Consider the following 27,442-nt stretch of genomic DNA (forward strand, 5'->3'; position numbering starts at 1 on the left):
CTTGTTATCACTGAATGGTAAAGATTGTTTTAATTTATCAGTTGGTAGTAAAAGTGAATATACATTGTATATTGTATAAAACAATGATTTAAGTTGATTCAACTACTATTCTGGACAAAGAAAGATAACTTCAATTGAAAATTTCTTGCTATTGCACAATATTGTGCAATACTGTGCAATTGAAAATATTTGCTATTGCACAATACTGCGCAATTGAAGATTTCTTGCTATTGCGCAATACTGTGCAATTGAAAATTTCTTGCTGTTGCACAATACTGTGCAATTGAAGATTTCTTGCTATTGCTGAATAATGTGCAATTGAAAATTTCTTGCTATTGCACAATACTTAGTATAATAATTTTGGATCCTCATTTGGACCAACTTGAAAACTAGGCCAATAATTAAAAATCTAAGTACATGTTTAGATTCAGCATATCAAAGAAGCCCAAGAATTCAATTTTTGTTAAAATCAAACTTAGTTTAATTTTGGACCCTTTGGACTTTAATGTAGACCAATTTGAAAACGGGACCAAAAATTAAGAATCTACATACACAGTTAGATCCGGCATATCAAAGAACCCCAATTATTCAATTTTTGATGAAATCAAACAAAGTTCAATTTTGGACCCTTTGGGCCCCTTATTCCTAAAAACCTGTTGGGACCAAAACTCCCAAAATCAAACCCAACCTTCCTTTTATGGTCATAAACCTTGTGTTTAAATTTCAAAGATTTCTGTTTACTTATACTAAAGTTATGGTGCGAAAACCAAGAATAATGCTTACTTGGGCCCCTTTTTGGCCCCTAATTCCTAAACTGTTCAGACCTCAACTCTCAAAATCAATCCGAACCTTCCTTTTTGTGGTCATTAACCTTGTGTTTAAATTTCATTGATTTCTATTTACTTATACTAAAGTTATTGTGGGAAAACCAAGAATAATGCTTACTTGGGGCCTTTTTTGGCCCCTAATTCCTAAACTGTTTGAACTAAAACTCCCAAAATCAATCCCAACCTTCCTTTTGTGGTCATAAACCTTGTGTCAAAATTTCATAGATTTCTATTTACTTAAACTAAAGTTATAGTGCGAAAGCCAAGAAAATGCTAATTTGGGCCCTTTTTGGCCCCTAATTCCTAAAATTTTGGGACCAAAACTCCCAAAATCAATCACAACCTTCCTTTTGTGGTTATAAACCTTGTGTTAAAATTTCATAGATTTCTATTCACTTTTACTAAAGTTGGAGTGCGAAAACTAAAAGTTTTTGGACGACGACGACGCAAGACGACGACGCCAACGTGATAGCAATATACGAAGAAAAATTAAAATTTTTGCAGTCGTATAAAAACAAAAGTGTAATACCATATGTGACAGCTTTGATAAAACAGGAACCAAAACTATAACAAGAAATTCACAGGCATCAATTAGTAATTCTACCATACTCAAAGGGGGGACAATTTAGTCAAGTGAACCTACATACCCATCTATCATGAAACTTGGGCTACTTTTTGGCAGACTCTACTTTTGTGGAGTTTTCATGCATGAAATAATGATGAGTCTCTTTATAATATGGTGTACCATATAATAGGCAACTTACTGGTCAATGGATGATTTAAACATGTAAACTGTAGAAATATAACCTTATATATGCAATAAAGAAAACAGTTTATAAAATCAAAGATAATGCCACACAAGATAAAAAGACAAGAAATTAAAACATTCAGCAAGAACATACAAGGCAATAGAATTAAAGAAAAATACAAGAAAATAAGAACTAAATGCAAGGTACATATCTAGTAAATATGTTTTAAATGTTTTGTAGTCTCATGCATAAAGACAGTTGTGAGACTACACACACATGGATATATAAAAGTCAACTGTGCACATTGGTGATATAAAGATTGAAGAAAAGTAAAATGTCTGAATGTAACTATCAGAACCATAGAAACCTTTTTTGAAAATGAAACCTCCTTTTTATTTAAAATAGTGAACAACAAAGCTTGTGGTGAACTAAAATTTGTGTTGGCAGTTGCGATTGCTGGATTGTGATGGCCTATTTACTCTATAAAGGAATTATAATAATTAACCAATCACATTTTTTTAATGCATACCTAAATCACGGATGCTTCATTGAAAATGGCCTTCAATGGCTTTTTGCAGGGTTTATTTAAAAAGACAATAAGGAAGTATAACTTGATATTTCAAGAATTAATGTAAAACCATGGCAATTAAGTGAAAATTAAAGAGCTAAAATCATTTAACAATTCTTAGTTTCAACAAAAACAGTTTATCTTATATGTCCAGCGACCATAATGGTTTTGTCAGTTGTGAGAAAAAAGTTGTTTGTTTTTGATCCTGCTCCATAACTGACTAGATATAAATTTTTTAATTTATAGATATAAATAATACAGTTTAGTTATACTGTTGATATAGATAAGTTTAAAATGGGGGTAAAAGTAAAACAGACTAAATGTCTGAATACCACAATCCAGCATGTATAAACAAAGCATTGCCACTTTACCTCATCACCAGGGGGAGCATCTCCATAATACATGAACAATTTTTCTCTTTCTGTCTGCTCAGAAGTAAAATAGAGATTGTTATAATTTATATATCTAAATTCACAGATCAAAATTTAAGATGTGACTGCCATTCACAAAACATCTACCAGCCATAATCCTTAACAAACTAAATTATAACTATATATATATATATTGGTACATGTTATTGTAAATCAAGCAATTTTTTTGTGAAAGTTTTTTTTTATTTTAAAGTATTTACAAGAAATGATGAAGAACTGATTGCGAAAAATTAATGACACAGACTGTTCTTATCATAAAGCTGGAAAGGTCTTTCTCATTTTTTTTCTTAAAAGCTTTAATTCAAATGCACCTTTTAAAAGTCCTATATTTTATTCAAATAAACAAAGTATTACTTCTGAGTTTCCATATAAAAACAATCGCATGTTTGACAACTGAATTTGCCCCAAAATGTTTGTTCTATGTCAAAAAAGCCAAACTTTCACTTAAATGAATGTATTTGTAAACAGCCTATAAAAATAATGTTTTCATGCTAGGTTACAATGCTTAAAACAAAACATATTTAAGTATCACAATAATAAAACAAAATATATAAATATACAAATATATTAACACTGCCCAGCCATGCCATTACATGCTAGCATAAAACAAACAATGAAGCATAACAAGCATATTTGTTAGTAATAAAATCAGATGACATATTTTTTTTCTTGTAATGGTTAAATATCACCTTGTCTTTAACTATTTCATTCACACATTTTTGGTGTTAAAGCATTAATTATAAAATGAGAAAAATATGAAGAAAAAACCCATTGCCAAATGTATGTGAATTAATCTTTATCAAAGCCATGTATTTCATTTTCCTATCTGAACATTTTGACCCAAGTCTCCAACATTAAAATGCAGACAATAGTGTTTCAGATTTCATAAATTCAAAGCATTAAGAATAGAAAATAAGAGTTAGACCAAATCATTGCCTATCAAAGTATCTGCTCAATTTTGATTGTTTCTGAGAAATTTGTAAAGTGGAGTTGTTTGTCCTATCTGAAACACATTGAAAATCCTTTGATCGCTATGGGAGAACCCATTTAACCAAAATCAATATTTAGGTTTAAAATATCTTATTTGTTGCTAGCAATATATTTCGATATAAAAATTGTGAAGAGAACACCAGATTTAAAGAAAATGTAAGATTTTGGTGCACATATTATTAAATATACAAAGTGCAAAACTCGGCTGGCTGAAGACAAGGCATGCAAGTTTAAATATAGTCAAAAGGGGAGAGAGGAGTCATTATTTTTTTCTTCCATATATTTAACAAATGTTTTTAACAAAGATAGAAAATTGAAAGTTTTACATAATTACAACATTTTAAATACAATAAGAAATAGCAATTATGATAAATTTGCTTGGGAATTATTGTCACAGAGAATGATACACAACAAAAGTGAAAAGTAAACAATATGTTGTGTGCTACACAGGTGACAAATCTATGAAAGTGATATGTTCAGAAAGAGTACATTAAAACACAAAATTACATCATTTTTTTTATGAAAATTTTCTTCTGAAGATTTCTGTTAGACAAGTGATATTAGGGACAAATGAATTCACATTATGCAAAATTTCTACACATAAAACAAAAAATATATAAAATTCTAACAAGCAAGTAATATTATTTTGCAGGGTTAAATCATCTACATTCATTAGCAAATGAAGTTAGTAATATACATATGGTTGTTATTAATTATGTCTCTTGATGATAAAGTTAATACTGGTGTAAGTCAGGCAAAGCAAAGTCCGTTAATTAACTGACAGGGGCCACCATTCTAATTTCTGCCGATTTCTTATTTACCTTTTTGCTGTCGATCCTAGGCAAGCTATCATTGCTGGAAGAAGTTTTGTTGGTGTATGGATTATAACTGTACTTTATGGACTGAAATATAAATACAGTTTTGTTTTTAAGACAGTATAATTTTTGACTGTGCTGTTTGCTCACTAATAGTCCAGTCAATCTAGTATAAATTTAACCCTAACCTGAAAGATTTTTAAGTTTTAATCTTTAGCATTTTACCCCAAATATACACAGAAAAAAGTCCCATAAAATCTAACTTGAGGAAGACCTAAAAAATCACCATTTAAAATTCCTATGGAGATTTGCATTGAAAAGGGAGATAACTCTTGCAAAAAAGGCAGAAATATCACTAAAAATTGATACATATCTATAACTTTACCGCTTTTATTCATCAGAATGTACTGATTCTTGATTTTTTAGCGGTCTTTAGAGTATAACAAACAACTCTAAAGGTGTTTTCATATATTTTATCAAGCTATAATCTAGATTTCATAATTCATTAGTTGACCATATATTGAATTTTTCAACAAGTCAAGGTAAAGAATCTCAAATTTAATAAAAATAATTAAGCATGTATTCTTCTTTTTGTGGTTAAAGTTTCTTTAGATAAGTTGCTGAAAAAATATAATATACAGATATAAACTTTACCAAATTTTCACATTATTTTTTCAAAATGGTTACAAAGCTTCAAATTTGCAATTTATTTAATGAAAAATGCACGAAAATAAATAAAAATACCCATAACACTTCGGTTTTGTACATTTTATGAGCAGGAGATTATATAATGTAGTCAAATACCAACTTATAACCCAATCAAAGTATCATACTTTACATAAATTTCAAGAAAAACAACCAAAAACTGACCCAAAAAAAAGACTCATTTTTGCAAGAGGAATCTCCCCTTCCAATGTTAATTTCCATAGGAAATTAAAAATACTGATTTTGAGTTTTCCTCAAATTAGATTTTATGAGACTTTTTTCTGTGTATATAAAGGGCATAATGTTATAGATTAGAACTAAAACATTTTCTGTTGCAATTAGTTTGAGGTTAAATCTTAGTTTGACTGGACTATAAGCTGTGGTCCTTTTATTAGAGGGTTCCTTCCACACTAGTCATTAGTGGCATATTCTAAAAAGTATGGATAGTAAAAGGCATATTGGCATCTAAAACAAAAGCAAGTGATTTAATTTTCACAGGATAGTAAGTGTAAAATACAAGTACCTGTGACATGTTTATAACAAAGCACATATCCATGATGAAAAAAAACAAGATGCTCTTATCCCTGATGGTTCTTATGGAGTGCCAGAGTGCCCAGAGAAAACCAATGAGCATGGTTCAAACTCACAACCTCAGTGTTGACTGGCTAGTGATTTCAGTAGTAACTACTTAGACTACTCGGCCACTGAGGCCCTTGCTTATGAATTTGAGATTTATGTAAACGATGGCCAAGATAAGTCCACAACAATATAAGACACAAATATACTATAAGGTATGTGCAATACCAAAAACTCACTGTAACTCTACATAGATCTGAAATCTTTTAAAATCTCTACCTGTGTGATAATCTACTAAACTACATGCAGTGCAAGTCCATATTCTAACATTTTAAAATGTAAAATATCAAAAATATTAGCAACAACTATGTTATCATTTATTTGCAAAGCCAACATTCATGCAAAGCTAGCAGTGCAAATATTTAAAATGTTTCCTGACAAAGCTTAACATATGCTATAAAAGAAAAGTTACATAATTTGATGGTGTCTAAGTAAGAAGCCAACATTTGATATATGTCAAGCAATATCAGGTAACATTATATAGTGTTTCCCCAAGAAGTAATAAAGGGCTAAAATAAAATTTGCTGGAAGCAAGGTAAAGAATACCATTGAAATAAGCATATGAATCTAGTCAGGTCCAAAAATTTCCAAATTTGGTTTAAAACATGCAGAGAAAAAGTTTGCCTTCATAAGGTTTACAAATTCAATACATTGTATATGTAGTTATATTATGTACTGGTACAAAATTTTTCTATTTCTTTAATAACAAGTCTTTCGTGACATTACTTCATGGCAGTACTGGTTTATTATACAACCATAACCAGAATATATCACTGCAAATGATGCACCACTGTCTATCAGTAAATCTTGAATCTTGAATCTTGGTTTATGGTTTTCTAGAAAAGCTGCAACTGTTTTTTCAAGCTATAAAAAACTTTGGGGGAAACACTAAATAAACTAACAAGAATGGACAACATTGTGATTTTGTTTACCTTACTGGTCCTGTCCTCAGTCTGAAATCGACAAATTATTACATCAACAAACACACACACACATTAAAAAAAATGAAAAAGTGTCAAACAGTATCCTCTTTGACTATTCATGTATATATTCTTAGCGGTTTACCATGTTTACTGCATTTTCACTAATTTAAATTGTGACCTCAGTGAAATTTTAGTTTCAATTGCAGCTCCCCAATATATCACAGCATACAATTTTTAAAACAGCAAAAAACATAATACAAAACGATACCATCACATTCCATTGAGGACACTATTTACATAGATAAGTGATGTTTGAGCTCAAACAAGTTAGTTAAAAGGCAAAAATTGAAGGTTCAATGTTTTTTTTAAAAAATTGACACTAAAAAATTATTTTGTCATTCCCATTACAACTCTCATACACAGCATTACAATATGACTTGTTAATAACGAAGCATGTGCTTATTATATTCCTGTCATTTTATCAAATTTATCAAAGATTATCTATTTTTGTAACAGTTTTTTTTTTATCTTCTTATAGTAAAATTGAGAAAGGAAATGGGGAATGTGTCAAAGCGACAACAACCCGACCATAGAGCAGACAACAGCCGATTGGCCACCAATGCATGTTCAAATTCAGGGAGTTGAAATCAAATTAAGGGATACCCCATATGTAAACAAGAATGTGTCCCTAGTTCACGGATGCCCCATCCACACTATCATTTTCTAAGTTCAGTGGACCTAGGAACTGTGGTAAAAACTCTAATTTGGAATAAAATTTACAAAGATCATATCAGAGGGAGCATGTGTACTAAGTTTCAAATTGATTCGACTCCAACTTCATCAAAAATACCCTTGACCAAAATCTTTAACCTGAAGTGGGATACCAACGAATGGACAAATAGACGCACAGACCAGAAAACATAATGCCCATAGAATGCGGCATAAAAAAAGATGGTGTAATACTTTATTATTAGATGAGGCAATCAATATATCTGATCTCAGGAATAAATTCCTTTCAAATTTTATTTTAAGATATTGATTACTTTACCTAATAAATAATCTGAAATGTAAAATATTGAGTGCAGCCTTGTGAATTATTACTTGCCATTAAAAAGTTATAAATATCCTAGAATCAAAACAATCATTTAAATTAAATGCTCATTGAAATCTATTCATTATATCATCTTTAAAGATAACTAATTGCTAGGAGCCGGTGTTTGATTACCGTTTCAAGATTTTATTTATTGTTAATGTCTGAAAATCAATTCTGTGATTCTTACTGCATTTAAGGGAAGTTAATTAAATTTGTTCTTGCCTACCATGCTTATTTACACAAATTTGATACCTCTATCTCAACTTTGTCATAAACATTCTTTGAAATATCCTGTAACTAAATCACTTTAATAAACATTTAAAGCATTCTACCATGTGCATTACAAAGTTTTCACATTACTACATGTATAACAATGTATTATGGAATACAATACATGTACAAGTACATTTAAAATTAATAATAATGCCAAAAACTTTTGAAATATCATCTCAATGCTTACATGGCTTACTCTTCGTTTCACCTAGTGTAATACATGTAATAGTATGCATGAATTAGAATGAAATTGGAAATATCTATGTATACTTCAATACTGTTTCGTGTGAAATTTCACTACTTTTTTCTTTGATGAGGTTATAAAACTTTTCTTCTTTCCTTATTTCTGAAGACTTGAACATCTTTATTTGGGGAAAATTCATTACCATATCCACATATTTTCTTGTAACCCCAATAGTTTATAAAATGCTAATTAAGGAAAAGAACGTTTTTGACTAAGCAATTTTATAAGTTTTTGACAATTTCTGAAGCAATTTGAAAAAGTAAAAGAAAATATGTATATTTAATCTCAAATAAGAATGATAGTTTTCTCTGTTGTACATTCTGTTATCCAGGGACTTTTATAAATTACTATAAAGTATACATTTTGCTCATTGTTGAAGCCATACATTGTTCTGCAGTAGCTTATATCGTTGCTCTTCAGTCTTTTGGAGGATAGTAGTCTCATTTGCAATCATCCCACATCTTCTAATTTGATTTGGTATGTTTGTTTTTTTACTAGGAACTTACCAGTGGAGGAAGTTTCTCCCTTTTTTTACTTTTAGAATCATCATCCTCAAAATCCTCATCATAATCATCTTCACCCTCTATACCATCTTTACTTCTCTGTAACAAAAAAAGGGTTAGATATTGCAACCATTTGATAAAAAAATGTTTGATAAAGTCTTTGTTATTGAAATGAACTAACAGACTTACTGAGTATTATGTGAATAAAGAAAAAATATGGAAAGCTCTTAAAATGGTCCTTTAAAAAAGTAGAAATCTCATGAGTGCATCACATTGGTATTGCATTATTTTTTTCAAGTGATTTGGGTCAAGCCTCCTGACACCTCACTTATTCTTATGGATCTTTTTTTTTTAACGTTAATCTGGGAATGATGTCTCTGTTCAGATAGTGAGTTTGCATTAAAAATATTCACTATTGACAAGAACTTTTTTAGTAAATTTTATTTGCCCTTGGTTACATTGACATGTATGTTATATTGTCACATATGAATACAAACAATATTTATTTTCTTCATAAAAACTTACACTGATATTTTAGGAAAAATTTAAAAGAGAGGTACAATGCTTCTGTGTTTTGAAGATGTGGTGAGTTTAGACTTAAAAAAAAAATCTGTGTAGCAGGCCCTTTGAAAATTGGAAAATTTCTACAATGATGATCACAGAACTCAAGCTTAAATATCAAATATACTGTTGAAATATCATACTTTCAGTTCTTTAAACTTGTGATGACGAGGTGTCACTTCTTCATAGTCTTTGGCATTCTCATTCCATAAACTCTGCAAATATCTTTTGTGCTGATATTCTTTTTCCTGTAATGTTGAAGGTTAAGATTAAAATAAGCATAAAGAACCTCGATATCATAACATACTGGTATAATAATTGGCATTTAAATTTCAGTATTTTTTTTTTTGAAAATTCAAATTCCCTTTCTTTCAAAACCATTTCAAATATATTTCAGGATAATCATAAACGTTCTCATGCTTGATATTACAGAAATGGAGGACAAACTAATTGGTAATGTTTGCTATGCTGATGACCATAAAACACTGACTAATAATTGTTGCTTTCAATCAATATAAAGGAGCTAAATAAAACTTGACATTGAAAAATTTGGGTTGGGTGTCTTATCCCCCATCAATTTTTGGTGGGGTTTATATTGCCCAGTCTTATGTTTTTTTATGTTGTGTTTTGTGTATTGCTGTTTGTCATTTTGTTGTCTTTTTATTGCCATATGACATGGTCAAGTTTGTTGTTCGACTTATAAAGTTTCAATGCCCTTTTGATACCGTCAACACCATTCTCTTTTATATGGATTATTTGATTGTTGGTTTAAATGTCCAGTGGCACATATTACATGCATTTTCATGACAATCAATGAATCATAGAACCTATTCTTTATTATAAAGAAATAAGACAATTGCTATTAAATACAAACCAAATCATCAGCCTTTATCACAGGTTGTGCTTTCTCAAGTCTTTTAGCGATACCTATATTCTCAGACTGAATATCTCTTATATGCCTTTCTCTGGCTATATAATTTAAACTGAAAAAAAAAACATCAGAAAAGAAGTTATTTCACAGTTAAACTATTTGTACTATAAAATATTTCTGCACATCTTTGCTATTCAGTTGAAAGGAAAATGCAATTTAAAAATCATTAAATGATTACTTTAGGACCATGCAGTTCTTTTAAAAAATCAGAAACAAGAATTACCATAATAGGTAATCGACATTGCAATTGATGGGATTTAAATTGACATCAATCATTTAATTCATCCTAAAACTTCAATACATATAAATGAAAGAAGACGTGAGCTTAACATCAATATGAAAACATTCAGACAACACAGCAAAATGTTTATCGGTCAACATACTATCTTTAACTATAGAGAAATGTGAAAATAACATGGCAAGCACTTGTTCAACCCTGATTCCATAAAAGTAGTAAAGAATTTGAACAAATTAATCAAATATCTACAATAAACACTAAATTTCCAAAGGATAAAAAATGTTTAACTTGTAATTATGACAAGAATGCACACACTGAAATGTCTGATGTGCTTTACTATTAGATTCATTCTATATTAAAACGTACCCTACAATCTTAACATTATCAATGATCCACAAAAATAAATTCAAGGTCATATATAACTAGCCAGACTGACATGTACACCTTACAATCATTACATCTTTCACCACCAAACACCACCTAACCCATAATAAAACAATTCCACACACCTATCTATATTGTTTTCATCTATATTTTCATTGTTGACTTACCTTCTGAATGAGGATGAATATATTAAACATAGATATATAAATTAATGAAAAATGATGACCAGAAATTGTGTAAAATATAAATAAGACATATACTCCAATGTGTACATTTTTACAACTTGATCTATGATTGACAATTCACTTAGTATGTGGGAATTGAATTTAGATGCAAAACTTTATCTACCCAGTAATTCACTGCTGTAATGTTGGCCTAAGAAACCATGCACCATGTTATTTGAGTATTTATCACTTATTCATCTCAAAACTAACCATTAACCTAAATCTTTAATATCAGTGAACCATGAAATGTGGGTCGAGTGACTGTCATTTTACTTTATTTAGTAAGCCTATCAACATTTCATTGGGAAACTGAATTGTGTTATAGAATTAGCATCTTGAGATTTGAATGTGGAGCACTGCTTGCATACTCACCAATTATGCCCATGAAAGACACCATGGAACACACAGGGATTTGTAAAAAAGTTTAGTTCAGTTTTATTTCAGTTGTGCATGACACAGGTAACTCATAGAGCTATTTTCCCCGTTGGAGCAAATACAGCCAAATATTTATTTACCTTCTGGGTTCATATTCATTCCAGTTATCCACTTGAGCCCTGTTTTTCATTATATTTGTCATCTTATGGAGCAGCAGTCTGTTTTCATGATCTACTTCTGCTTGTTTTTCTTCTTCAAGCTACAAATAAGATTTGGTCATTTTAGAATTTTTCATAAGAGGCAGATAAGATGAATTTATTCTTTGAAAATAATGTTTTAGTCATTGGTTTAATTACAATTGCTTATATAGAATGTTTGAAACTGATAACAATTTTTTTGGTGTATGCTTTTGAATATAATTACCCAGAATGCATTATATTTTGAAAAAAACAAATTCCAATACTATACTTCTCACTTTATATGACCTTTTAAGATTTGAGCAATGAGTCTTATATAAACAAAATGTGTGTCTAGCATAAAACTTTAATCATGGTACATGTATCTATAATGAGTTTATTTACTCTGTGTTCAAAGGTAGATAAGAAAATCCAACACCATGTTATCTGAGGCATACCAGTGTAAAAAATTAATTGACTTTAACATGAAAATGTCTATCATAAAGACAATCTATAATTGATATTGAATTATTTAACATTTGATGTTGCACATGAGGATTAGCAAAATCAAACCCTTAATTATCAGCCACACCAGTATATAAACTCTTGACTTCTAACTTCTATCATAAGGACAATCTATAATTTGTTTCAATCTGCTTTTGAAGTCAATCCTCAGAAAAGGATGGTCAGAAAGAAAACAACCTATATCATTATATCATACACTGGGCTAGCTTTTAACGAGCTGAACTGTTTAACCCATTGATCAGTTAGAAGAGATGAATTAAAATAGTTACCCCATCAAACTTGAAAAAGAATATTGGCCAATTGGATAAGATGAGTAAATTTTAATATTGATAATATATTTAAAATTTTTATTTCAGTCCTTCAATGGCTGAAAATTTATCTTCATCACTATGTTATTTCATATAACAATTGTATCAATGTTGATGCTTTGTTTTCATAGTTAAAGTAATAAATTCTAATAAAATAGCATGAATAGTGAGAACTCTTTGATAATTAGTTTGTACATGTTCTTATATATTCTCAAAATTATTCTGAATTTCATTTTGTTGAGCAATTCAATACTGAATAGTTAAAATTTGAGTATTTATTCAATAATGCACTTTAAAAGTTTAAACATAAGTCTTTTAAGATTTAAATAAGTAGAGGTCTGTTTTCAAATGTTTGTTTTATCGCATGGAAGTAGTATATTGACTTAAATACATCCATGGTAATAGACATGATGCTACTATGGTAAAAATATCTTTTGATCAACATGACAGGGTGTTTTGCCTGCCCTTAGTATTTTCCCAAAATAATTTGTGGTTTATATATATATAACTGATTTATATCACTATACTTAAAGAAAAAAAGAATGATAAATTAACTTAAAATTTCACCAAATGGTTTGTTGACTAACCTCACAAACATGTCATATGTTGAGGCAAACTTAAGTTAGAGAACGGAAACACATTTTGGGATGTACATGTGTCTCAGAGGAACAGATGGACGTACAGATGGACAAGGGTAACAGTTGAAACCTACTTCTGCTATAAGCAGCAGCAGGTGCAATAATAAAAAAAATTGGAATATGCAGACTGGTAGATGGAAAGGCAATACTGACAACATGGGGCACATAAAAAACTGAGGGATAAAAAAAAATAAAGTGCATTACATACTTTTACCAAATCAAGGATAGTTTTCTTTTTCTAAAATACATCAAGAAATTACCACAAAGAAAACATTTTCTAGTTTTGTTGCTTAAAAGTTGATACCTATATGTGTTTCTGACTTTTAACCTTGATAAACCTATGGCTTTTGGTTATTGTAATTGTATCATTATAAATTAATCTCTTTAATTCTACCATGCAATAGTTTGTCAAAATTCATGCAAGATGAGATAAATACAATTAATAATCCATGTAAAGGTATTCAAGAGAGATTATCTAATTGTTTTTGAAAAAGAGATTTTCAAGCTTATACAAAAATATCCTGTAATATGATATCTATATATCATGTATATAAACCCTATCATCAGAAACAAAAATAAACAAGAAAACAAAACAAAAAACTTTCCTTTATACTATTTAAACGTTTTGAAGTTCAAGGCTTACATATTTTCCTTAGAAAAAAATTTAAGGTCTTTTAAAAGTTTATAAGTCAGCTAATTACTAAGTCATTCACTTTTACAAGTAAACATTTAACGTTAAGTAAATGCAAGTGTTACAATCCAAATTCGGTCATAAGACTGCCAGATATAGACCATGTCATGGATGATTGAACTCGGAGAAAAGAAAAAAAACATTATTGTAATTAACTGCAGGAGAATGTAAAAAGCAATTACTCCCTGTGGCGGACATTCATTATAGATTGGGATATATCCAAGGAGATTTAAATATTCCCAACAAGTCAATACGACTGATTACAACACACACTGTGAATTCATGTATAATTCCCACAGCAATCAACAACTATTATCAGTAAATACAACAATTACATGACATTATTTCTTTCTCTTGTTCATATCAGACTAAAAGGATTATTTTTTTGATATTTTTAAATACAAAATGGAAAATTAAAATAACATAATTGATATTTATGTTTCTCCACACTACTTAAGGGCATACCTTTATATTAGTTTTGTTCACGGTTCAATTCTTTTAATACAGGTTCAAATCTATGAAAATTTTCATTAAAATTCAAAAAAATATAATTGCTTTTAAATCATTATTTTCTGAATAAATATTAATGTGGTCTTTTTTTATTGTATGATAATTTCTGTATATAAATACATGTTGGTTTTAGTTTTTAGACAGATGGTGTATTATAATTGAATTATTCGCTGAGCAAGATTGAGGTAAAGAAAACCAAGAAGAAGTTTAGATTTTTTTTAAAAGGGATAAGTGCTTAATTTTGATAAAAAAACAAGAATGTGTCCACAGTACACGGATGCCCCACTCGCACTATCATTTTCTATGTTTAGTGGACCGTGAAATTATCTATCGTAGGTGGGGCATAAAAAAAGAATGTTGCAGTAGAGGCAACAAACCATGCCTTTGCCTAAACATGCACCTGATGAGACAGGATTATTATTTAGCCAGTGATTCAAATCAGATTGTTGTTTTTTCGTAGTATCTTTCTATCACCTCCCTATTATTTTAGGTCCTCATTCCTTTACACTACAACATTTTACTCATCTGCCTGTACTTATAAATCAGTGAGTTTATAATGAAAGAGAAATGAGAAAATAATTTGATTGTTATGTAAGTAAAACTGACATCATGTGTTTTCTGAAAATAACCAACATAAACTTCATGTTATTATTTGAAAAGAAGGAAATGATGTTTCAATTCATGAGAAACAAGAATGTGTCCCATTAGTACACGGATGCCCACACTATCATTTTCTATGTTCAATGGACCGTGAAAATGGGAGGAAATCTCTAATTTGGCATTAAAATTAGAAAGATCATATCATAGGGAACATGTTTACTAAGTTTCAAGTTGATTGGACTTCAACTTCATCAAAAACTACCTCGACCAAAAACTTTAATCTGAAGCAGGACGAACGGACTAACAGACAAATGGACAAACAAACAGACAGACGGATGGACAGACCAGAAAACATAATGCCCATAAATGGGGCATAATAAATGGAGCATAAAAACATAAATGGGGCATGAAAATCCTTACACCACTGGATAAAATCAAAAGTAAATGAAACATTGCATTTATTGCTGTTCTTCATCTCAAAGTAACAATGTGGCCACCAACACACTTTAAAGAGTTAAAACTCCCTGCCAGTTCAAGACACCCTATGGTGCCAGTTTTAGTAGAGTTCTTTGTTAGAAGTCAAAAAGGCTACATTCAGAGACATAACTAAAATACAGAATTGTTAAATTTTGTTGTTGCTACCCTTGGTTTACCTGTATTTTCTTTAAGCTGAGAATAAGATGAGGATATTTCCTTGGTCCTTTGGTTGCTACCTTTGGTTTTATGGTGGATACCTGTAAAAGATAAAAGTTTGTATTATAAACATCGCAAAAGTATATCTTTTGTGAACCTGTAAGCTCAAATTGTTTGTATTGTTTCCTTCATGTTTTCAATTTCATAAGCAAACTGGGGATGATTTCTTCAAAATTTTTATGTCTAGCCATTTTTATCGTAAAGCACTTTTGCAACAGAAACTTTGATAGGAGGATCTTGAGAAGGTTGAAATGCATCTGGATAATGGACAATAAAAGATTTAATAGTTTGCGTATATTACTACTTCAGGTAAACTTATAAGTACAATTGCTAATGCCATTTAAAATTTCGCCTACTTAATATACAAATCTACAATGTGATGAAAAATGCAAAATAGACGGTGTAACTAATCAACAAAGAAGCATACGTAATCAATAGAAACTGCATTAACAATTCTTATTCATTAAGGACTTTCCAGGTTATATAGAAATTTTACAACAAAGGCAAATATTAAATCTTAAGTAATTTTGCATGTACGGAACATAGTTATGAGAGGTACGAATCAATATATGAGTCTTCGTTTTAACTACCTAGATAACCACAGCAGGAAAAATTCATTGTTCTTATCTCAGATAATCAAACATCAGGAGGTCTATTAAAACTGGAGAATGAAATTTATTTGAAAATTACTCCAAAAAAAGAAATTTCATTATTTTTAATGAGATGAAATAAAATTAACATTTTGTTAATTTGATGCATCTAAGTTTTTGATATTTTCGCACTAGATACAGCATTTACCTAAAGATACTTAAAAATAAAATGTCACCAAGGTAAAGATCAAATTATATATAATTCAAGGCAAAAGATATATATCCAAAAAAATAGCTCAAGTTCCTAAAAGAGATTCATTTTTCAACATCACATTCAAAATGGAAATCCAAATAAATAAACCATATATAAAGATATGTATTGCAACTAATGAATAAAGTCACTAAGCTTTAGAAAGACACTAAAAACAAAAATGCAAATATTCAAAAGTCATAAATTTTTGCTTGTCAATTTATATGGTCCGAGACCACAATTATTTCGTAGTGCATTTCTTTTAGAACATAAATGTAAATAAAAAAAATCCCAACTGCGCTTTCTCAAAGAAACTTTTACAGTGTGTTGTACTACTTTTGGGACAAATTATATCAAAATTATAGAAAACTTCATCGCCTCTAACCCAAAATATGAACAATTTTATCTTTAGGGCGTCTTGAAATCTTTTGACAGCTTCCGAAGTGCTATTTTTCAACCTTTTTCACCTGGACCAAATCATTACTTTCATTTAAAATTCTGGACCCAAATATTTTTACAGTGTAATTTCACCCCCCTTCTTGCAATTTGAGGCATTAAACATGGAGAAATAAATTTGGAAGGGGTATAAAAATTAATGGCAAGTAACCCACTGTCAACACTAGGGACTATATTTGTGAACAGTGAAAATCGAGGGACGACAATTGTGGACCATATGTTTGGTTTGGAGATAAAATATACTTTACCTTTAAGTGATATTTATATGGGGAAAAGCTCTGTCTTTTTCAATGCAGATTTATTTACTCCTTAACTGTTAGGAACAGAAGTTTATAACAACATTTAATAAAAACTCAAGACTTAAAGATAACAATGATAAGAATACTGCTGTCCTCATACCTATTTGTCTAAATTATAACCATGATAATTTAATTGTTTTTATTTATTAAGAAACTTAGATTTGGTGTGAAAACTTGTAAAACCTGACAGTATATTTAATTTTTACTATATATGTAAACATGAATGCTTCCTATATAATTTTTGTATAAAGTAAGCTATAAACTTTTCATTTGTGAATATGGCACACATATCTTATATAAAAAGAAGATGTGGTATGATTGCCAATTAGAAATTTCTCTACCAGAGACTAAATGACAGAAATAAACAATTATTTGTTTAGCATTTTACAGTGGTATAATGCTTTTACTTTAATTTTTCATCCCTTCTTTTTATTAACTTTGTATTTACATTGTATCATAGATCAAATGTATGCATTCAGTGTATGTTCATTTGTGTTACTATGTCTTTTTATTGAGTTAAGCCATTCCAATTGATATTTTATAGTGTGTTTTCTGTGTTGTGATGTTACACTATTGTTTCAGTTAAGGGTGAAGGTTTGGTACAATTAAAATAGATAAGACTGTTAGTTTTCCAGTTTGAATGGTATTACAATAGTAATTTTGTGGGGTCCTTAATAGCTTGCTGTTCGGTGTGAGCTAAGGCGCCATGTTGAAGACTGTACCTTGACCTATAATGGTTTACTTTTATAAATTGTGACTTGGATGGAGAGTTGTCTCATTGGCACTCAAACCACATCTTCCTATATCAATAGATCACCTTATGGCCTTCAACCATGAGCAAAGCCCATACTGAATAGTCAGCTATATCAATATCAATAGCTAAGTTTATATCTGACATTTAATTTCATCAAAGTGAGAAAAAAAAACGCTTGGACTGATTTCAACACCTGTTTCCATTAGTGATATCCAACAATAATGAAATAATCAAATTATAAATTTCAAGTTGGATAGCCATGCATATAAATAAATTGTCATTTTCATATATTAAACTGTATTACTAGACAAATTTTACTAGCTGATGACACGTTCATCATTTTAAAGTATATTATAAATAAATGTTATTTACTGTACACTTTCTTGTATTTAAACTTGTTAATGCATACTTCAATCCAAAAAAATTGGAAAACCTAAAATCTACATAACATCTAGTGCAGGAAATTTAAAAAGGACCAACACTTAAATAATTTCAGTACGCTTACACTTGAGGGAGATGAACCTTAGGATTTGAAAAAATATATCTTTATTTATAAATTGTGAATTCATGAGATTTAAATCATGTCAGAACTAAAATATGAAATCATAATTATTATGATTATTATGTGTAATTTTGTAATAAGAAATGCAATTTTTCTATAAGAAGTTATTTTACATGGTACAATTAGTCTGTGAAAGTTATTAGGCATAGCCACATCCCTTAGAAACAAGATTCAACCAGTTGCACTAATCTCTCTAACAAGACATAGCTGCTCTTTGATGAAGTCAAATTCCCTCTATAACTTTCCCATTACCAAATGATTTTATATCTGAATTACAATTAATTAAATGATAGTTTCCGCATAAAATGCCCATTTCATATAGCTACGTAAAGTTAACAGAGATTTTGTTTACATAAAAAAGTTATTTAATAGTCAAAATACATGTAGCTCAAATGATTTGTCAATAATGACAGTTATAATAATAAAGATAGCAATTAATAATTTAAATCATATTTGAAAGGTTGCCATTCAATTACTTCCTAACAGAAAACTGGCTATTGTAGAGATCTGCCGATGTTGGGGGCTGATATACTCCAACAAGAGGTTGACAGGTGTGCATAAGTAAAAACATAAAATGTATAAAAAATAAATAATGGAAACTAGGTGTACTACAAGCAAAGCTTTCAAAATGATATAAACAGTCCCTGATATTCATTTGACCTTGACCTTCCAGACAGACTTCAAACCATGGCCACTGTCAAGTGGGGAGCAACAATAATATCTAACATTATTTTATATTCTTTAGGCATTCAAAAGTTCTGTACTGGACACAACTTTTTTTCATTTGAATATGGGGATGTAAACTTTTGTTCCCTTGACCTTCAAGAAATAATTTCCAACCTAATTGGTGACTCAACCTCTGGTAGTTCATCATGGGTAACATTAACACCAAGTATCATTAATATCCTTCATCTTACTTAATGACATTCAAAATTTCTTAACAAAAAACATCTTAATTTATTTGGAGTTTAGGATGTATTATTGAACTAACTTTCTGACCTTTACCTTGCAGGCACTAGGAAGACAGACATTTTAATCTCAATTGTTGTGGTCAACATTTATACATAATACGATTAATATGCTTTTAACATGATAAAGACATTCAAAACTTGAAATGACTTACACAGAAAAATGATGGGGAGACAGACAGAGAGATTTTAATTCCAATATATTCTGTAGGAATTTATGCGAAACAAAATTTATCCCCAATGTAAACATAAATCTCTGTATAAACTCATTCGAAGGTTCTTACTGATACTGTTAATATGAATATTAACCGAATGAAAATGATTTTAATGCTAATGGACTGAAAATCTAAAGACATATTTTATGGGGAAAATGCTGTGTTCAACTCTACATTATTGTCTATGTGTTGCTAAAGTGCACTTTTATTTCACATTCTAGAATTTAAATACCTATATATCTTTATTCTCATAAAGCCAATGCATTACATCGGTACAGAGATAACAGATACAACAATAAATATTTACAATATGTACAAAACAAGCGAGAGAGGTTACAAAAGTTACAAGCCAGGAGTACAAACACTAGTATTTATATTTTTTATAAAAGAACAAAGCTTTTTCAGAACTGGTTTTCTTGTACTTGACATAAGTTCAGAGAATTTAACTGAATTTTGCCGTTTTGTAAAATATTCAGTTAAAAACTCTTTGCGTTTTTGATGGAAAAAATTGCATTCAAATATAAAATGATATTCGTCATCTATTTGTCGATTGTTACATAGACTGCAAAAGCGGTTTTCTCTGATCACGTTTTGCCATCTTCCTGTTTCAATCGGCAGCTTAGTATTAGTCGTTCTAAATCGACAAAAAACCTAAATCCTACCCTTAAAAAGTTCTATTTTCTTATATAATTTGAATTTAACCTATACACATGCAATACAGAAAGTTTTCCATGATAATGTCAAATTAACTATGCCAAATTTTGATTTCCATTGATAAATGTAACATATTTAAAATGCATCAAGGCATATTTATCTAACTTGTTTGAGGAACACTTCAACAGAATATTAAAACGAGATTATATATGAAGTGGAAACAAGTCAGTAAATCCAAAATGTCCATCGATTTACAAATCAAATGTCTTGATATTGTTTGTTAGTCGTTGCATTGACACTCAAGCTGTAAGGATGATCGGGGAACGAATAAATTATTTACACCTTTCGTCAATAAAAATCTCCTGAAAACTTTGAACTGTATCAAAGGTATTTAATAAGTAATGCAAATATTATTTATTAATCACCAAGCGAGAAACAAGAATCATAAAAAGATAAAATTCTATGCATTATTTAAGAAAGTAATTAACTTTTTGTACATTTTGTGGTCTATTGAGATTGAACCATTTAAAATTTAAAAAGTTTCCAAACTAGTGGGAAGAAATTAAATTTTTAAATCCATGTAAGTTCACTGTATAGTCTGACTTATTATCCAAGGGTTAAAATTTGTATTCCAAAAGTGTACAAAAAAATATTCCAATAGAGTACATATTAAAGTTATCAAAAAGAGTACAAATAAGGTATTCCAAAAGAGGACAAAAAAAAAGTTTACCAAAATATTGTGACTAGTCATTTCATAGCTTCTCAAGTCATACATTCTTCAATAAAATATTTGTTTCTGCTATCATTTTGCCTAATTTATTTTGTTTTAGCTGTAGAATTAACCATAAAATCCAGTCTTTGTATACTGCTCACTCTAAAATCTTTAAGGATGACACTCAACCAAAGATGACACAGTAAATACTTATAAGTGACTATGGCATGTTCCATAAATTGCTTATTTTTGTTTTTTGTGTTGTATGGTTGCTGTCTAATTCATTAATACATGTGGGAGTTTACTGTATTGTATTTTAAGCTTGGCCTTCGTAAAATGTAGATTTTACTGTTGCACATTGAGTTTACCGAGCAACACGTGTTCAGAAATAATTAACCTCAAAATCCATGCTATTTTTACAAACCTATGAATACTAACTCTTAGTAGAACAATTTAAAGCAGCAATGTAACAATGTCAGGGATACAAAATTGTGATGTTTCCATTTAAACTAAATGCAATTGGCATGAAAATTTGAAAAGAAAGCATGCAGATTTTCAAATGAAACAAATGTTGCATAGAGAACAGTAGATAAATAAACTGTAAGAGGTTGTTTAATTAATATCCCCTTAAGGTGTGTTATGACTAAATGATAATTATAAAATAACATTAATTAAATATTTATCCTGTGTTCTCATCTTATTATGTAAACATTATCAAATATTAAATACATAAAAATATAGAAATCAATTTCTCTATGAATTATTACATGGAGAGTGTAATTTGTTACATACTGATGATATTAATACCTAAGAATATTTCAATGTGGAGTCTGTTGGAAATTTATTGATAATTTGATTATGATACTTTTTGTATTCAAAGAATACATGCATGTTTAACAAAAAACATTCTAATTGAAACTTGAATATTTTACAAAACTTTTACCATAGACTTAGCATTGATTGTATAGTCATGGTAGTTTTGATGAAGTGAAATGACCCACCATTATAAAGTCTCTTGAAAGCTAGGGTATATTGGCCATGTACATGTATGAAATCTCCGCCATTTTTACATTGTAATTAAAAATATGATAAAGTGGAACCTAAGTTTGATAAAGAAAGAATACCTTATTTTCAACAACAAAAAACTAAGATGTTGAACTGGAATTTGCATCTAGATGTGCTAAACTGATGTTGATCAAATAAAAAACTTGACAATCTAAAGATTAGTTTGAATTTCAATTAGATTTAATATATAAACAGAGTTAAGAAGTGGAACTGGAAAATTCCAATAAGTGTAGATGTTCTTAACTTTTGAACATTTTTCTTTTTTATGCTAACCTGAAGCCATAAAAATAAAAGGAATGACCATGTTCTCTGAAGTAGAACATTTCAATGATAGGTGAATAGATTTAAATTTGTTATATTCTTTTTCCTAGGTATTACATTAAATAATTCAACCTCAGGTAACATGACTGTAAAAGCTACCTTTTGTCATTTACAGTTAAATTTTCAATCTATAATGGCAATATTAACAAACTTGTATATACTATGAATTATATTTAAAAACGCCTGCAGTAAACATTTTAAAACTGACCACTCAAATAAATGGCTTTTCATGAAATTATTTGGAATGTTTATCAATACAGACGAATTAAAATCTATACACAGGATATATATTCTTTTGATGTTCATTTCAATTTATCATTCAGAAATCAGAATACATGTTCAAATTAATTTTGTAAAGGAATCTGATACATACATACAGTATTGAATTTAGTATTCAAATATATGTTATCTCAAAAAGGATTTTAATATCTAATGAATTGTAAACTTTTGAACTGAGATGAAATAAGTTGTCAGTTTTAAGTCGTTTGTTAAAACCATTGTGCCTAACATAATTTGACTTTAGAAGAAAACTATTTGAATTCAAAAAGATAACAGTGTGATTTATTCATCTATGTGTATAAAAATTTGTAAACAGACACATTAAAATTCAATTCATTTTTATATGGTATCTATAGAAAAGCTTATATAAAGTAAAGTTTATTTCAGTAAACAAGTCATTTTACTGTTTATAAAATACTAATTAAAGCTGTCAAAGTGTCATTATAAGTACAGAAATTAACAGTGACCTTTACAAACTAAAACATTCTTGGAGTCTTTACCTTGTATATAAATATTGATTATGATTGCCAATGAGACAACTATTCATCAGAGGATAGAAGACCAGGATGAAGACAGTAGTACGTCTATCAACAATGAGCAAAACACAAATCATATTGTAGCTATAAAAGCAGTGTCGTGACAAAGTTTGATGCCATTCAAAAGATAATAAAAGTGTTATCATCTTCTCAACTCACCCTTTACTCAAGAGTTTCAATCAACACTATCAGAGTATTTTTTTGGTCTTAGAAAAAGACCTGTCAAAATTATGAACAGATGAATATGCATTGGACTGCAACACACTTGTCATTAAAGATGATAAACCATCTTGAGGACATTGTAAATATTTTCACATAAAAAGCAAAGATTAATCATGTTTATAGAAATCTAATTTTAATTTGCCTTTGTCTTTTTTTGGATCTTTTGGATTGTGTCATAATCTTAAATTGATTGTTTTTCGTCTCTTTGAAGATAATACATTTTGTTTCAGTTTGTACTTAAAATAAAAAATCTAATGAAAAAGAGTATTGTGGAATGTACATGTATTTGTATCTTTTTAATGTATACTGGTACTAACTTTCTGTCTGTGTAATCTGTAAGCTCTATCTTGTTCATATTTGTGTAGAATTTTACTGGCCACTGGGAAAGTTCCTGGCATGATGTCAGCTTAGTTTTCTTGGCCTGTGAAAAAAAAAATTAAAGTATGTTTGAGTATACATGTATGCATTTGATACAACATCAGAGACAACTCCTCGCCACTTTAAACATATATAAGTTCCTTACAGATGTTTTCTCATTCTTCATGTTTTTATCTATATTTATACATTTAGATAAAAGTAAATATCAGCATTTTTATAACACTAAAAATGGAATAAGAATGTGAAGTCATATGTCATCGTGTATGTCATGTACATGTATGTTAAAGAACTAGTTAAAGAACTAGCATAGAATAGAATAGAATATTTGTTATTTCCCAAATTACAGGGCCCATAAAGGGCATAAAATCAGATACAATTGATTTACATAATTGGTAACAACAACAATAGAGGCATATACATATATATTTGGAATATAGGCATTGGTCAGAATCAAGCTAAAAACCACATATATATTGTGAATAAAAGAATAATAAAATTACATTATACATGTATATGTATTAATTCTCAAATTATTTACTTGACTTAGTGTCAGTGTTCATACCTGATCTCCTTAATTCAAAACAGTCACAAATATATATATATACATGCATATATTTAGTTCATGTTCATTTCCTTCTTTTATATTTATGTAGTTTAACAAAGGAAGATGTACATATTGTTTTTGGAGGTAATCTAAATCATACAATTAATCCTTTATCCTGGCAGTTGCATTACAGTAATCATGTATGGCTTAGTTTTCCTACAATTCTTCAAGCATCTTCTTCCATTATATATTAAATTCATATTTTAAAAATCATCATATTACAGAAGTGGCAAATACAGATACAGATCTGAAAGTAACAGTAGGCATAAATGCTATTTTGTGTATTAGAATGATTACATTTTGTAGTTTACACATGTTACATGCATCAAAACATTGCAACAAGATAACTGTATATTGTTTACAGTGCTCACTCTAAGACATTATTTAAATTAATCACCTTACAGGAAAAGGAGCTTAAGACATTTATAAAGTATCATTTCAATATGAAACCTCACACATTATATAAATGGCTATTATTAATATCTTACCTCTTCTCAAAGTTAACTTCAATTTATTAATTCCAATTTATTTGAATATAATACTGTTGACTTGTTTTTGTTTATTATAACATTTCCACATTTAATTCTTTGATGTTCAGTGTTGTTTGGTTCATGCTACCTGTTCGTTTCGGTTGAGTAATTAAAAGGTTATCTACATGGTAACGTAAACAAAAACACGTCTGAACGAATCTGGTGGGAAATTTAAACTGTGACTTGTAAAATTAACAAACCATTGTTTTCATTTATTTAAATGGTTACATTACGGTTATTAATGATACTTGTTGTATGTTGTGTGTGTGAACTTTATCAAACTCTTAGTCTTTACATAAAATTAAAATAGATACATTTATTGCTTTTCAATTTCATCCACCCCAGCCTCCAAAAGCAATCTCTTGGATGGAGGTAACTTTCGTCCATACTTCCGGTTTCGAATTATAAACCCAAAAAAATCTTTGATTGAAAATATATGAGCTCATTTGTTGTTATGAAGGAAACTGTGCAGATAATTCGCCGTTTCAGAATCTAATGCATCCTGGGTAATATTTTCAAAAGCGTACACCGAAGCGTTTTGATTGGTTTAAAACGTTATAAACAATGGGAATTCAACCAATGACGTAACGTTATTTTCACTTTGGGGTACGAACAATGAAATTACCCATGATGCTTTAGATTCTGAAACGGTCAATAGAGGTAAATTACACATCAAATGTAAACTTACACAGATCCATGTCACCAATGAGATACCTGTTTTAAGTGAAGTCCTATTCTAAGGGAGATTACTGTCTTGAGTTTAGTGACTTTACACTGGTCAGTCATCACTGGTGATCTGCCAAATGTCTGAAATTGGTTCTTATGAGGGTACTAATTCCCTAACTGTTAGGCATTAGGGAGCTACCATTTGATTTTTATGGGGGGGCTAGGATGAAATTTGAAAAAAATAGGCAGGACCGGAGTTTGAGTAAAAATAAAGGCAGGATGTGACACTTGCAAAAAAAAAAGTCAGGACGACAATTTAGGTAATAAAAAGTCAGGATAAACTAAAAAAAAAAAAAAGGCAGGACCGATTAGAGTGAAAAATTAAAAGGCAGGACAGAGATTACAGCTAAAAAAAAATGCAGGACAAATTTTTTCATCCTAGCCCCCCCTTCTTCAATCTTCATAAAAAATAAAAATCAAATGGTAGCTCCCTTAAACGGTACTATTGGCTACTGATAGCGTTATATTGGTGATTCTTCAAGGATTTGTATAGAATGTATAGTAATCCTTGAATTTTTGGATTCGTCAAAACTCAAAAGTGACAAAATATCCTTGTTGTGGTTCGTCAGAGGTCTCAAATTATTATTGTTACCTTCATTTTTGGAAAAAAAATCAACGTGGTAGGCTGAGCCTTGGTGATCGATGGGTCTAGCACGTTGGGTATAGTGCAAGGCGATTTGTTGCCAGGATTTCTCAGTAGCATGAGTTTGAATCCCAGCGAGGGTCAAGAACAAAATAATTGTGATAGCAAATTTACAGATGTAACATTGTTGGGCTGATGTTTTAAACAAATGGTATATACAGAATGTATTGTCAGCCTTGCATCACCATCACTGCTGGTGATCTGATGGATTAAATCTGTTGTACATCATGTACATGTTGTAGAACTGTCGTCACTGGTTCAGATGTACTTATCATGTATAGATATACATGTATATATGTGTAGGACTCTAAAGTGCGATGGGGATGCTAAAGTACGATGGTCACGCTAAAGTGTGATGGTCTACGCTAAAGTGCGATGCTTCCATACTCTAAAGTCTGATGGTCCGCGAAAATGTAGACGTTAGAAACGTAGTTGGATAATGATGTTAACAGTCGTTTATCAATGTTTATACAAACAAAAAATGAACATGCCGGAAGATAGATTAGAAATATTTGATTAACATTTTTTACACAAAATGTCCATGACTTTCGAGTAATTGATTTAATTTGACCGTTCTTAGTCAGCTAAATCACAATGTTTGTTTTTTTTCGAGTGCTGGAAGAAGGAATTGTATCCTACAGTCGACCATTTTACTATATAGATACAAAACAGTATTCGCATACTTATCCTGCTTCTATTTGAGGCAAACGGATACATTCGAATTATTGTTTATGTGGCCGTTTACTTTGAGATCCCTGTTAAAATGCTGTCGATTTTAATGTAAAGTAACATCAGTAAAATAGAGATACATGTATTCATGCGTGAACTATAAATCGTCTACTAAAACATTAGTTAGTACTGTACATTTTAGGAAAATAAAACATGTATTTGTACTCGCTAGGAAAAAGGAGAAAGCTTGGCGAACATTGCATTTCTCTCGCATTTAGATTAAAGCATAAATACAAATAAATGTTGCATATTCCGACAATGAACGAATTTTGTATTTTTAATTTTCAATGACAATTGCAAATGTAAGGGAAGTTGTAACATTAGTGTGAATGGCAATC

At 29.8% G+C, this 27,442-nt stretch overlaps 1 protein-coding gene across 1 annotated transcript in view; it reads right to left on the minus strand.

Annotated features, from left to right (window-relative positions):
* Window positions 1-25,124, minus strand: part of LOC143066772 (annexin A6-like) — a 69,682-nt gene extending 44,558 nt beyond the window's left edge. The window contains exons 1-10 of the mRNA XM_076239583.1: window positions 24,965-25,124; window positions 23,812-23,915; window positions 15,572-15,652; window positions 11,611-11,729; window positions 10,193-10,301; window positions 9,462-9,566; window positions 8,761-8,856; window positions 6,654-6,674; window positions 4,387-4,467; window positions 2,516-2,569 (exon numbers count right to left, since the gene is read on the minus strand). Of these exons, the coding sequence (XP_076095698.1) occupies window positions 2,516-2,569; window positions 4,387-4,467; window positions 6,654-6,674; window positions 8,761-8,856; window positions 9,462-9,566; window positions 10,193-10,301; window positions 11,611-11,729; window positions 15,572-15,652; window positions 23,812-23,892 (747 nt within the window). The 5' untranslated portion in view covers window positions 23,893-23,915; window positions 24,965-25,124. The remainder of the gene's footprint in view (window positions 1-2,515; window positions 2,570-4,386; window positions 4,468-6,653; window positions 6,675-8,760; window positions 8,857-9,461; window positions 9,567-10,192; window positions 10,302-11,610; window positions 11,730-15,571; window positions 15,653-23,811; window positions 23,916-24,964) is intronic.
* Between the last annotated feature and the right edge of the window lie 2,318 nt (window positions 25,125-27,442).

Source organism: Mytilus galloprovincialis, chromosome 3 (genome assembly GCF_965363235.1).
Source record: "Mytilus galloprovincialis chromosome 3, xbMytGall1.hap1.1, whole genome shotgun sequence".
NCBI classification, from domain to species: Eukaryota; Metazoa; Mollusca; class Bivalvia; order Mytilida; family Mytilidae; genus Mytilus; species Mytilus galloprovincialis.